Source organism: Lathamus discolor, chromosome 1 (genome assembly GCF_037157495.1).
Source record: "Lathamus discolor isolate bLatDis1 chromosome 1, bLatDis1.hap1, whole genome shotgun sequence".
NCBI classification, from domain to species: Eukaryota; Metazoa; Chordata; class Aves; order Psittaciformes; family Psittacidae; genus Lathamus; species Lathamus discolor.
In genome coordinates, this window is record NC_088884.1 from 100,958,552 (window position 1) to 100,972,887 (window position 14,336).

General features: G+C 38.9%; 1 protein-coding gene across 12 annotated transcripts in view; it reads right to left on the reverse strand.

Annotated features, from left to right (window-relative positions):
- The window catches only part of SLC10A7 (solute carrier family 10 member 7), a 142,894-nt gene that overhangs the window by 127,491 nt on the left and 1,067 nt on the right, over window positions 1–14,336 (reverse strand). For 6 of the 12 annotated variants that reach the window (XR_010614542.1, XM_065688243.1, XM_065688204.1 and 3 more), the window contains exons 2-4: window positions 10,949–11,031; window positions 5,654–5,790; window positions 703–778 (exon numbers count right to left, since the gene is read on the reverse strand). Coding sequence is in view for 8 of the 12 variants with exons in the window: in XM_065688204.1 (XP_065544276.1) it covers window positions 703–778; window positions 5,654–5,790; window positions 10,949–11,031 (296 nt within the window). In the remaining 4 variants the exon portion in view is untranslated. Of the gene's footprint in view, window positions 1–702; window positions 779–5,653; window positions 5,791–10,948; window positions 11,032–13,382; window positions 13,529–14,336 lie in introns of all 12 variants that reach the window. The other 6 variants (XR_010614546.1, XR_010614544.1, XR_010614551.1 and 3 more) reach the window with 2 other exon arrangements.

Sequence of the window (14,336 nt, forward strand, 5' to 3'; positions counted from 1 at the left end):
TTCAAAGCTGACATTAATCGGTCCCAAGAGTCTGAACTCATAAAATGAGAAGTACCCAACTAATGGCCATATTTAAAAAATGTAATTGCAGTGTCTCACCCAACCTCACACAGGAGCAATATGGCTGAATTCAGATTTGGCTCTAACCCTCCAGAACAGCATCTAAGCAGACCTACCTCTAAAAACAATCTCTTTTAGTGTTATTCTCTCCCTTCCTCACCTACCGGGTCTCATCCACCTTCAGCAGTTCTGAGAAAACAGGTGTAAAGGAAACAACCTCATTGATTAGGATCTCTTAATACTAAACATCATTCAAGCAATCACTGCAAAGGCAGATCTTCACCACAAAGCTGCTGGTCTACAAGGTAACCAGTACACAGCACACAAACATTACAGGATTAGGAATTACAGTGCAGCAACAAACAGAAATCTCCTACCACCAATTTCTATCAGAATGTTTTCTATCACATCAGGAAACTGAGTTTCTTTCAGTTTGACCAATGCCAGCAGACAACATACCACTATTTTCCTTTTACAGCAGCACAATACCCAAGCTTAATTACAGAATTTTTACAAAGCACAATAGTATCACACTGCAGTCAGTGTTTTGCCACAAGCTCATCATAAACAAATATTTGTTTGAACTTCTGTTAAAAAAAGAAAAAAACCAAAAAAACATTCAAAAGCAAAATGAAAACTCACCTCATTTCCACCAACAGCTTTGGTTAAAATTACTGCTGAAGACACAGGAGGAGGCATGCAGCCTACTGTCTGCAAGCTGAAAACAACAAAAAGAGTTGTTACATTCCTCACATGATGCAAACACTATGCAACCTCAAGCCTTAAAATATGAAGTAGCCAAGTAGAAAAAAATTATCACCTGTGCAACCCAGTTTGTGTTACAGTTACAGCCCTGCACCAGCTGGCAAGATTTCTCTGCCACCTCTTACCAACCACCACAGTCAAGAGTCATGTCACCATCTAAAAACACAAACACGTAACTTGTCTGTGACTCCATTTCCCCTGTCTGCAGTACTGTATCTACCATTCCCAAAGATATTGATATATCTGTCACAAAGATAACTGCATCAAGTGTCCTGATGTAGTAAAGTTTGTAGTGTGTTTTGAGATACCTGCAACTACTTGGGAAAAAGAAAAAAAATAATAAGGATGTAAGTTCCTATTTTCTTGAAAAGGCAAAAAAATAATGCAGTTAAGCTTTTTATTTCCTGAGCATTAAAAGGCCATCAAATGTTTATTTTTTATGCATGTTTTCACTCCCTAGTAAAATCACTTGACTTCGATTAATCAAAACATCGAAAGCTTTCTTCTGCATTTTAGAAGCCTAAAATACAAACTATTATTATCTGCCATTTTTTCCATTGTTTGTGCAGCAAAACTATTGATGTATATAGTAAACGCTGTTGCAAAGTAAGACAAAACGGTGAGTTTTCCTTTGTCTTCAAAGACAGTCTGCTAAAACTGGCTATTATAAAGAATTAGATGTATCAAACGTACTTAGAAACAAGAACATACTACAGTACATTACAATTAAATTTAGGGCTGAGTAATATAGAATTTGTGAGTAAAAAGTGTTTTGACTTAGAAGGAACAGTAAGGCATGGAATAAAACAGTCTACAAAACCCCAAAAGCATGGAATCTGTGTTTTCAAGTACTGGAGTTTAAGACAATATTCTAGTTCAGGACAATCAATTACTAGTGGTGAACTCCTTTGCACTTGTAACTGTGTTAGTCCATCCCCAAGAAATGCAGTGTCACAAAGCTGTAGCAAACCGAAGTGCTAAATCATAGAATTAACCAGGTTGGAACAATGGGGAGCATATTACTGTGCAATTGATACGCTGCAAATATACAAAAAGCTTGAAAAGAAGAAACAGGTAAATGACAATGACGGTATTCAGTTTGTCAGCTACAGACACTGTGGAAAAGGAAAGAGGCAACTGATGCAAGCAATATATAAATCTAATCACAACATGCCAAGCACCACCTTGGAATTACATAGTACCTTTAGCTTATAGTGAATAAGCTATGGAAGCAGAGAGTTGTCAGCACTTAGCAGGATAAGGTTATCTTGAAAAGGAATACAGGAAAAAGAAATGGTGTGAAAAAGTTTATATATATATATGAAAATACACAGTAGATAAACACATGGCGAGTCTGATGTCCATCCCCTACATCGGCTGTGACTCTATGTGGTCTCTTGGCAGGCAGCTCCTAGAACTTCTCACCTGAACTAATAAGGGGTGGATTAAGTTCAAAGTTATCCAGAGAGGTACGAAATGTGTGCAAGGGCATTCCTCTCAGCTGGCAGAGATTTTCCATACTATAAGGGAAAGATTTAATAATACAATCTCTGTGAACCCTCACAACTTTAAAATAATACATCTGGAATTAAAAACAAAAAACCAAACTTAAAATCGCTATCAAACTGCAGTTTTCAGCATTCTTCATATGAAAACATTAATCTACAAAAAACTTGGTACACACTAAATGGAAATTCTTTTAATCAAGCGTATCAGAACATGCACCTGTGAACTTTTTTCTTGCTTTGTATCAACCACATACAATTCTACCAGTATAGAAACAAATTTCGCAAATGGCCAACAGATTACTACAGATAACCAAACAAATATTTCAGTGATATTTCAGGCATGGTATAAGCATGAACATCAGGGGTCCAAACACTTGCTGAAGAGCAATAAATAATACCTGTTCTGCCTTAACATTACAGACACCTGAGTAGTAGGGTCCACAGTACAGCATTTTAGGTATGGAATTACCAAACCCACGTCATATACCAGATCTTTGTATCTTGTGCCTTACCACCTGTGCTGTAAATGCTATATGCTAAGAGTGGCAGAAGAGGGGAATCTGTGCAAACATTAATAACCTGCTTCATGCACCTTTTGTCAATGCAAAACCTAGTTATATAATCATAGAATCATAGAATAGTTAGGGTTGGAAAGGACCAAGATCATCTAGTTCCAACCCCCCTGTCATGGGCAGGGACACCTCACACTAAACCATCCCACACAAGGCTTCATCCAACCTGGCCTTGAACACTGCCAGGGATGGAGCACTCACAACCCCCCTGGGCAACCCATTCCAGTGCCTCACCACCCTAACAGGAAAGAATTTCCTCCTTATATCCAATATAAACTTCTCCTGTTTAAGTTTTAACCCATTACCCCTTGTCCTGTCACTATAGTCCCTGACGAAGAGTCCCTCCCCAGCATCCCTATAGGCCCCCTTCAGGTACTGAAAGGCTGCTATGAGGTCCCCACGCAGCCTTCTCTTCTCCAGGCTGAACAGCCCCAACTTCCTCAGCCTGTCTTCATACGGGAGGTGCTCCAGTCCCCTGATCATCCTTGTGGCCCTTCTCTGGACTTGTTCCAACAGCTCCATGTCCTTTTTATGTTGAGGACACCAGAACTGCACACAATACTCCAGGTGAGGTCTCACAAGAGCAGAGTAGAGGGGCAGGATCACCTCCTTCGACCTGCTGGTCACGCTCCTTTTGATGCAGCCCAGGATACAGTTGGCTAACAAAAAATTAACTTAGAAGATGCTTAGGCTGGACACCCTTGGGAGCATATGCCTTTTTTTCCAGGCCTTTGTGAGGACTATCAACTAACTCTTACTGCAATTTGTGCTAAACCTGCGTGCACAGAAAGTGACTTTGCCAAAGTCGGTCTTGTCTCCCTGTTTTTCATCAAGGTACTTCAGTGTTTCTAGGGAATAAAGGCTACAGCTGTGGGGCATTAGGATGAACTTCTGGTTAGCAAGAGCGGCCAAAGCACAGACTGTTCCTCGCATCCGTTCCTCACTCTCAGGCACCAATATAGAGACATATAAGTACTTGCCTTAAAATGTGTTATCCAAGAATGAAGACAGAACTTAACATTTTCTGCACCTGCATAGCACTGAAGGTACAGCTCCCACAAGGCTCCCTTTGCAATGGATGTCTTCAGAGCCACAAAATGGCTGCTGCTCTGAGCATGTCTTGAACAGCAGTATTTATCAAAAAGGTACTTAAAAACCTCACACACAACAGAAAAGCCCCACCTTCATTTAACTCCTCAACCTGACCATTCTTTAAATGAAATCTCAATACAGCAATTACTGCACTGGAAGGTAAAACACAGCCAAAACAGAAACAGTACTCAAGGAACAAGTGCCTGCAAAATCGAAACATTTGGAAGTATACTAGCTCACTGGTAAAATACAGACACACTTTCATGAAAAACGAGGCTGGTTTAGGCTCCGCGTTTAAGAAGATACACATACAAGTGGTTATTTTTTAAAAAGATACATACACATGTAGTTTTAAATGCAGTTTTACAGGTGTGCTTGTAAACACATTCAAATATAGTCATCCATGTCACAGATTATCCCTTAAATAGTAAGAACCAAAGTGTTGTAAGAGTCATAGGAAAGAAGGGATAAGAAGTGCTGCAAGGAACAAAAAAACCACCAAAACACTCTCTTGCACTTTGCACTTCAGAAACAGATCTCATGGATTAGGAGGGAATTTTGGCTCACTGTGGAAAATCATGCCTTTGCTCTAGCTCAGGAAAAACTTCGCAACAATTTAACTTTAATGAACAACCTTTACTATATATAGCTAAAAGCAAAAGGACATTGTATAGCAACCTTGCTACCTCCTTGACATAATGTTAAGCAAAACAGTGCTAACATTTAAATTATTCTATGATCTCAGTTTCACCTTCCCAGTATCATTTGGATCACTCCACATGTGGTGGAACACCTGGAGAAGCCTCTTAAAGGCAGAACAAAACGTCCTTTTTAAGTTTAGGCTTTGTAGAACATAAACAGCTTTATCACTGAACTTCTAAGCCAGGGAAGTCTCCCCAAGCTGTGTTTCACCAAGCAGTAAGAAACAATGGAGATTCTTTAAGTAGCTTTCTAAAACAACTGATTTTTGCATTCAAACATTCCAGTGTAACTGCATGGTGCCACGTATTGACCTCTGATTGTGAAAAAAAGCTTTTTCTTTTTCATAGCATCTATCACTACTGCACCATCAATGCAGCTTTGGAAGCATGCATTGGCAGAGTACACCAAAGATTAAAACCACATTATTTTCATGGTAACAGCTTCTGCTCCCCTCAAAGTTCTCCTCCTACAGAAACTTCATTCTCTCTTTCCCACCCTTTCCCCATAATTTAGCTAGGAGCAGATACTGAATCCCAACCTGGACACATGCAAAAGATGCTCAATAAAGACTAAAAACAGAATTGAACACCAGTAAGTGACATACATAGTATTTATGCACCAATTCACTTTTTTTTCCTTCAGCACTCCTCTTCCTTCCTCCATATGGAAAATAAGACCCAGCACAGCACTTGAACTGTGCTTTATGGAAGAGAAAGCTAATTTGATGAAAGCTCCCCATAGATGAAACTAACTGACCAGACTTCCAAAAATGAGACCAGTTCCTGAAAGGATAATCTTGTGTGTGTACCATGTTTCCGACAGCAAAGTGCTGAAGCACAAAATCAACCAGCAAAATCCATTCAGAATACAAGTCTTAAAGCACCCACTGCAGGATAAGCAGTCCTATAAGAAGACAGATACAAATATATTTCACTCCATTATGCTTAAACATACCCTTTTAAAAGCCATTCATTTATAGGTGTGATTGATAATAGCTGAAGAAAGAGCCATATTGCTGTTGGGAAGAACACAAGTGTAAAAATCTGGACAAAAAGGTGTAGTTTCACATGCATCAAAGCACTTGTCAGCTCCTGCAAGAGAAAAAGAAGAGAGGAAGTTGCAGTCATAACAGCCGAAGTAGGATCACGTTTGTGCTTTTAAAACTAGGATCATCTTTATAATACAAAGAGAGTGCATGTCAAAAAGACACCTTTAGGGATCATCTGATCCCTTCTTTAATAATGAAGTACATCCAGACAACATAAAAGCTCTGGCAGCTCCTGGGCATTTTTCCAAAAGAATTGTCCACCATTTAAGTAACAGTATAGCTCTCATAACAGTAGCTTTCCAGCAGGCAGCCTTAGCACTTCACCACTGCTTCAAAACCTGCGTTAGAATCATAGAATAGTTAGGGTTGGAAAGGACCTAAAGATCACCTAGTTCCAACCCCCCTGCCATGGGCGGGGACACCTCACACTAAACCATCCCACCCAAGGCTTCCTCCAGCCTGACCTTGAACACTGCCAGGAATGGAGCATTCACAGCCTCCCTGGGTAACCCATTCCAGTGCCTCACCACCCACTATGCTGATGGCCTGTTTATTTACTGCTGATATCAAGAGGAAGGGAAATTTGTAGTGTCCACATGATTTCAAAATCATGTCTAGTCTAAAGACAGCCACAAACTGTGATTCTCATTTATACATTACAGTCATAATTTGTGGTGGGTTTTCTTTTAAGGAAAGACTAACAAATACAAAAAGCAAAGTAATTTGTAGCAAATTTTTATTATTTATTGTACGAACAAATAGGAAATATATAGAAAAAATAGGTGGATGATGAATAGCAAAGAAAGAATAACAAGAGCATAACAAGCTAACAATAGCTAAGCCATAAAATTCACAGAAATAAAATGCAAAACACCACTGGAGACTGAGAAAACAAGGAAAATTTTAATTTTAAACAGTGTAAGTGCACTCCTGTGTGGTGATTGAGTATTCTTAGCAATAAAATCTTCAGTTAGCTCCATGTCTCCACTTTTGTCTTTTGGGCACTCCAAGGATCTTTTACACAGTTTTGAGTACAAGGGAAAAAGCTTTGTACATTTCAGCTCATTTCAAAGCTCATAAGGGAAGAAAAAATCCTTTTCCACTCTCTCAAAATAACTTGCTCTCTTTTCAAGTAAACAATGCAATAGGAAAAGAACTGATGGCACTTTTATTCAAAACCTAATTTGTTAGGGCTCTCCAGCTGACACCCCAAAGGCATTTAAAAAAAAGGATTATAAAAAAAGTATATTTCCATGTGTAGTAATGCAGCAGCCAATCTTCAAGTGCCACCCTCTTTCAGCTTCAAGAAAGAAGAACATTTATGAAACAATCAAATATTGCATTTTCAACCATCCAAATGCACACAGATGTAATTATATATCTGGAAGTACTAGCAATTCAGCACTGTGTCCTTGTTAGTTTATAACTAAATAAATAGATAATAAAACTATCTCCCAAATTTGGGTTAGGGTTAAAAACCTTCCACAAAAAAACCACAAGTTCTTTCATTTGTATTCTTCAAGTTACACAAAACAGAGAGTTGAAACTTACATCTTGATCAGGTTTCATCAAGAAAATATCACTACATTCAGCACTTGGTTAACAATGAATGCATGTTTCAAACACGTGAATGAAACAATTATTTTTCAAGAAAGAAAATTCTTGAGCAAGCTAGTATCACTCAACATGGAAAAAAAATAGGTCTTCACACATAACTGGTTACAATACCTAAGGCATTATGAATAGCTTAACTGTAGTATTATTTCATCTTATCTCAAAAAGAAAGCAAAAATTAAACACCTAGTAGTAGAAACACATCCTGTGCCGGAAGGCAAGATACCTGGAAATAACTATATATAAAAGTGCATGTATTAAAAGTGAATAATGGCACTGAGAAAAAAAGCAAGTGACTTCTTTCAGCAAAGCTGCTAATGCCTCCTTCTTCCCTGCCAAGTCATGTCCTGCCCAAGATGTCTTAGTGGCCTAATCTATGCAGACACCCCCAGTCAAAGCACCATCACACATACAGAAGTGCACTTCTGATTAAATATTTTTTACAACTGGAAAAGGCCTTAAAAATATATGATTTGAAGAAAGCTCCCATACTTTCAAAAGCAAAATCCAAGACGAAAACTTGGACAAGACTGGTTAGAGGTTCCAGGGAGCAAGGAAGGCTAGTACAAGAAGGAATGTCGTCTTCGTGGAAAAGGTCTTTGCAGATAACAAATTAGCAGTCTTTAGAACGTCTCCAGTGATTGCCTGTTAGAATAGTTATTCCTAAGACAGTGTCATCATTTAACAAATACCAAGGCAAACAGCCTTCACCCTCCTAAGTTATTTACAAAGGCATCTGTCACTGCAGACCTCAAAAGCAGAAGTCTCAGAAAAGTTACTGGAAGCTTCTAGTTATGACTTCGTTTCTGCATGCCAGGTAGGACAGGTTACCTTGTCCTTCCCAGTATTCCAAACCCTTTAGAGAGCTCATCCTAGCTTCTCACTGGTCAGCATGAGGCGTGTTGCCATCCGGCCATGCTTAGATGGTCATAGCTGGACTCCTCTGGGAAAACACCCACACAGAGCAAACAGTGTTTTCAGTGTCTTGCCAAATTCCTCATGGAAATGGATAACTCTAGTATGTGATTCAATTTCTGGGGCCCTACAGGAGGTATTTACTCTAAAAAAGCAAGCTATCCAGTCATTGAAAACTGAAAGAGGATTATATTAAAGTGAAATCAAATGTTCTTGTCATTTCTGGACTCAGACACTTTCTACAAGTATAAGAGGACCTCAGTCACCTCTAGATTTGAAAATGTCACAAGCCCATGCACAGGCAGACTCTCCCTGAACAGTGCCAATTATTTTGTAAAATGCTTTCTGAATGCATGTTAGCAAATTTTTTTGAGCATGAGCTTTCACAGGAGATAAAACCTAAAGCACAGCCTTAAAAGAGCATCAGCTATTTCTAGTTTTGTCATATTTATCAGAAGGCCTCTGTTAACATGTAATTTTTTATTATTTCATAAAGCATACCAAACACTAGTTTCAATCTAACATATTAACCAAGGTAAACAGCCAACACACGGGTCAAGAACTAATAAAGACAAAAGCAGAAGCTATTTCCTTTGCAATCCAATATTAAAATTATATATAATAACAACTTCAGGTTGTGCCTTAAACAATTAAAACATGCCTCAAAATATATTTATGAAATAATTGCCAGGCCTCCAAACACATCTAAGTATAGTTTTCAACATACATTTTAGAAAGTAATAGCGCAAGGTACAATGACTGAAATGTTTTTCTTCCTTTTTATCTTTTGCCTCCATGGCAGAAATTCAGGAAAGGCTAAGCTTCTTGATGGAACATAAAGCTGGATGTACAGCATCAGTCCTAATTAATGGTTCCAAAAGAACCTGAGGTCAGCTACCTAGACATAAATATCAGCTCCTGTAAATCTGTGTTTGCATCAATATATTGCTTTTAGAACCACAGGTGAAAAAAGTTATGAAAATTCAAAGTAAGACATGACACATTGCCCAAGAACTTGTAAGTCATATCATTTTAATTGGAAAAAGTCAGATGGACACTGGCATTGATAAGGCTACTGATTTCACACTCACAGCTGCTTTACAAATACAAAGCTTCAAGGATACAACTAAGTGAAAGAAGTCTGACTTTTTTTCTCTACATGCAAAGATTCCTAACACTGAAAGCAGAAAACTCCACTCCATTAGTACTACTCAGGCTTTGTGTTTCAGGTTTCTCTTCTCTGTAGAAGAAAGTCCCTCTCTGCAGCCTGTTTCCACTAGGATTAATTACTGTCCCAGACAAATAGATAACATGGCTCTTCCTGCTTCCCCACAGGGCCACAAGGCTCCAAATAGCTACTACAGAATTGACTAAAGCTACTCACTTCACTTACACTGTGTCCCAGCAGAACCAGAGGCCAAAACTGCCAGCAGACACAGGCAGAAGGCTGCTGCGAATTCAAACACCACCTCCTTTAGAAACTTTATCTCTACAACCATGATACAGGTATAAATACTTTTTGTTGTTGTTGTGGAATGCATACAATTTGTACAGTTCCAGCTGTTCCCAGTTTGCCTAGAAGATTATTGGACAGTATCATGGTGATTCCTTTAGGCATCAGTATCACACAACATACGAATGACATCACCTGTTAGGACAGCCAACAGCATAAAAGGAATCAAGAAACTAGACTAGGAGAGACATGCAGTGTTTCACTTCAGACTCTGGCTGCTCCATCTCTTCTTGGCAGGTAGCCACCATTTCTTTCCTCCATGCCTCCTCTACACATCACCAAGTTCTCCCCTTCATCTCTTCTTACTCCCTAATTGTTTCTCTTTGAAAAAACGTGACAAAATTTGAAACAAGTCTCACTGTTCGCAATGTGCAGCTGCGCATAGGCACTTCAAGTCCAAGTGTCTACAACTAAATTCTATAGGAAAAGATTGCCAAGACTTTGTACCTCTATTGACCTTGCATCTGCAGAGGAACCCTTTTGTGTTGATACTAGCTGCTGCCCTGTGCCTACCCAACATGGTAACTTAAAGCAAACAGGTCTTTTTGCCTGTTATCAATCCTGTCAATTGACTAGCCTAGTGTTATTTAGAGATCACATCAGCAGGAGAGATGAAGGAGAGAGGCATTAAGAGCTCAAACCTTCTGTTTCTGTCCTACAGAGGCATGGAGACTTCACATAGCCCCTCTCTACCTAGCTCACTACAAACTTCAACCCTATGCTGGTTTCTATCCCAGTTTTCTGGCCTGTATCTCACCTGAACAGTGGGAAGCCACAGAGCAGCAGGAGTGGCAGAAGGCAGGTGCTGGTGTTCTCCTGGGTCTCACTACAATTTGGGTTTGGGACATATCCAGGGCGTAGACCCGGTCTCAAAATTGTTCTCAACACTTTCATTTAGTCAAAGCCTAAAGTCAACTAACCCTCCCTCTCTATGGATGGGTGAAATTTATTCACACTTTCCTTCTCATCATGGTCATTGCTTTGTGAAGAATTTTCTGAAATCAAAGAGGGGTCCATAAATGTCTCTTGTTAGCCATTTTCCCAGCATCATCAACAACAGCACAATAATTAAATATTCCAACTACATTCAAACCTGATCAAAAGCAACACAAATCTTTTTAGAGCAAAACAAGAATGAAGCAATGAGAAATTACAGTACCTCAGTTTTTAAGGAGAGTCCGCTGTTAAAGAATATAGCTGAAACAGCAATGTAAGTTATGGTAATTTCTGGTTTCAAGGGTCCTAAAAAATACAGACATAGAAAACAGAGTGAACTACCATCAAAGAGGTAACAATACACATATATTACATTAAAGTAAATGAGAATACTTAGAAAAATATCTGGAGAAAATTTAATCATTAAAGCCTCTAATAAAAATAATGGGGTTTCTATTAGGTTACAGAAAGCATGCTATCTGGTTTTTAATAAAAGCAAGCCAGTGAGTGGAGAGTGAGGTATGATGGCATACAAATTTGGCTTCCATGATTACAGGCTACTGGTAACTAACGGGCAAATTGTGGAAATGTGAAAATAGGGAATTTTTCACAGTTCTGTCATCAGAGTGTCCCTATAGCATCAACAAACTCAAACCATACACTCAAATAAAAATATTAGCTGCTTCTTCCCCAGGACCATCCATATCATTCACATATCTGTGTCTCTGTCCTTCCCCCACAACACACACACCTGTCCAGCTGCCTGCACAGAGGAAACTCAATCATACTTTGCAACAGTTTCCTTGGGCAATACAATTCTGCATTATTCCCCTACAACAGGGCTGTGGCAAAATGGTTTGTTCCTACAATAACACATTTCAGACACACTGCTGCAGTGAGATCAGCAAGGGCAGATGCCTGCACCTCTAAGGGTTCCACTATATTTAAGGCTTACATTTGTATATATTTGTATACTTTTTCCAGGGATATTAAAATAAAATACTTTTTATACTCCTATAAAAATGATGAATTCTCTTGATACACTATGCCTTCAGAGGCCACTGAGCACAAACTGTATATACTCATTTTTCCACAAGCATTCAACCAGTCATTAGAAAGAAATTGTTAGCAGTCTACTTAGGCCCAAAGTAGTATCCTAACTCTACAAGTGACAGTAACTTGTCATGAGCAAAACTGCAGCAGCAGACAAACAAGACTTTACTTGACACTCCAGAAGAGATCCTTTCTGTTCTTTCAGATGAATGATACATTGATGATCACACTGGAGTAAGGTACATGATCCTCAGAGAGATTTGATCGTACACTGAGTCTAATCATATTTGCATCTGAAGTAATTTAAACCCAAATCCTACCCCCAGAGAGGGCTCTGTTGATGAGACACTGAAATGGTGTGTGTTAAATACAAAAAAAAAAAAAAAAAAAACAACCAACCAAACCAACCAACCGACCAATCTATCTGAAGTGTAAGGTAAAAATAAGCCAAGAGATGCAACAGTTAAAGTTGCAACAAAGCATATGGCTAGTTGCAAAATTATGGCATGTTAACGGAATAGCCAGGGGAGACAGGGCAAAGGTAAAGAGAAAAACTATACAAATATATGTAAAATTATACAGAAAACTGTGTAATACATAGAACTATATACTTTTTCTAATCTTTTAGAAGATTAGAGCATATATGTACATGCATAAACACAATGGGCAGAAAGGCAGTGGGTCAGTTAGTCTGGCTAAAACAGCAGTTCTTCCAGGACTCAGTTTTTCTATTTTAAGGGTTTTTGCTGGACTGCCTGAACTCCTTTACACAGGAGAAACCTCTAAGACTAGAGCAAACACACGTTCATGGAGCACAGGGAACTCTGCTCAGAACAGATCCCCTTCATCTCTTGTGTGAAAGACTGGTCAGGAAAGCTCTGTTCACAAAGGAACTAAATAGGCTCATTCATCAAATAGGAAAACACTCAAAAAGGGCTTGGCTCATGCCCTGAAGGTGGCAACAGCACAAATCTTTGTTATTTGTGTTCCACTGGTAAGGATGCTGGACCACCCATACCATTCGAAAGGCTCTGCAAATTACACTGCATGGTTTTGTCAGCTGGAAGATGACAAACTAAGGGGTTTTTTATATGCTGATATTTCCCACTCCCCTCCTCTTCTTTCTTCAGGCTTTAAAAAGAGAAAAAATTTATTGTTTTTTCCTCAGACCACTGAGATCACACAGCTTCAGAAGAGGGATAGATACCACTTTGTGGAACATGTGCTCATGAGTTTCAATCAATGCTTACAAGATTTTTCAAGCAAGTTGTCCCAGGAACAATATCATGTCAAAGCTTGACATCTCTTTGCAGCAGGATAATTAAATGAAGTGCTCCATCATAGTGCTTCCACGCAGGAAGTAAGTTGAGGGAAAATTATCTCATATCCTAGTTAAAAGGGTCTCCCACATTGCTGCTAACAATTAGCATGACAATCAAACAGAAAGGGACAAGCCACCTCATACTATCAATTTTAAGTTGTCTTTAAGGTCTGCTGAAGACACAGCATGGATCCTGCAAGAAGCTCCATGTGGGTCCTATTCACCTATGCAATACAGCACACAGATGTTAGAAGGGATCCTTGCACAGCAGAAATTTGCCTACCCTGAACTCCATGAAGTACTGGAGCCTTAGCTGCCACAGCAAATGTTCAGAGCCATATATTTTTTAATCATTTTCGGTTTTCCCAGAACCTAAAGGGGGAAAGGTTGGCTCCTCAGTGAGAAACCATTTATCCCCAAACTTCATCTCTGTTAAGAAAAAAAATACAATTAAAGAAAAAAACCTATGCATATAAAAGAACAGCCAGATTCTTAATCCCCTCCCTTAACATGGAACTGCTAGAGGAATTCTGTTCATAGGTTCTATATCCCTCTTCTTAAACCTTCAAAGACCAGTTGGAAAAAGAAAAATATATACATAAAATTAAATTAGTTCTTGAAAATTATAAATATCTGGAACTGAAGTTACAATAGAAACTAACCAGCACATGCTGCCAGCATTTACTTAAAGATATACTGCTTATTTTTAAATAACACTGGATGTTTCATCAGCTCTTGTTCCAAGAAACATACATGTCCTCACTGCTTAGAAAAGGGCAGCTCTTACTTCTCATTTGTTTACTGTGAGCATTTGGCACCATTTTGCAATGAACCATTTTCACTGTTTTCACTCATCTTTCATGATGAATTAAGAGACGACAATAACAACAACAACTCTTTAAAATACATGAGTGTTATTATAAAGTAAAAAAAATCATCTGGCTGAAATACAGCACCTGAGATTTTGAGGCAGTATACCAGAAGCTACACCTCTCGAGAAGCTCACAGATAGCAGACATTCATACACCGACCTGCAATGACTTCATGACCATCTCAGAGTTCTTGAAGTTATTACTTAGTTTAACAGGAGTCCATGCAAAGGAAGTTGCTATCCAGCTTTCACTACTACTAACCCAAAGAGAGTAAGCTATTATTCCCGCAACTGGCGCAGTGCCTAGCAAACATACAGGAACACACCCCAGACTATTTCTTCGGTAGCTGAAAAACACTGACTGAC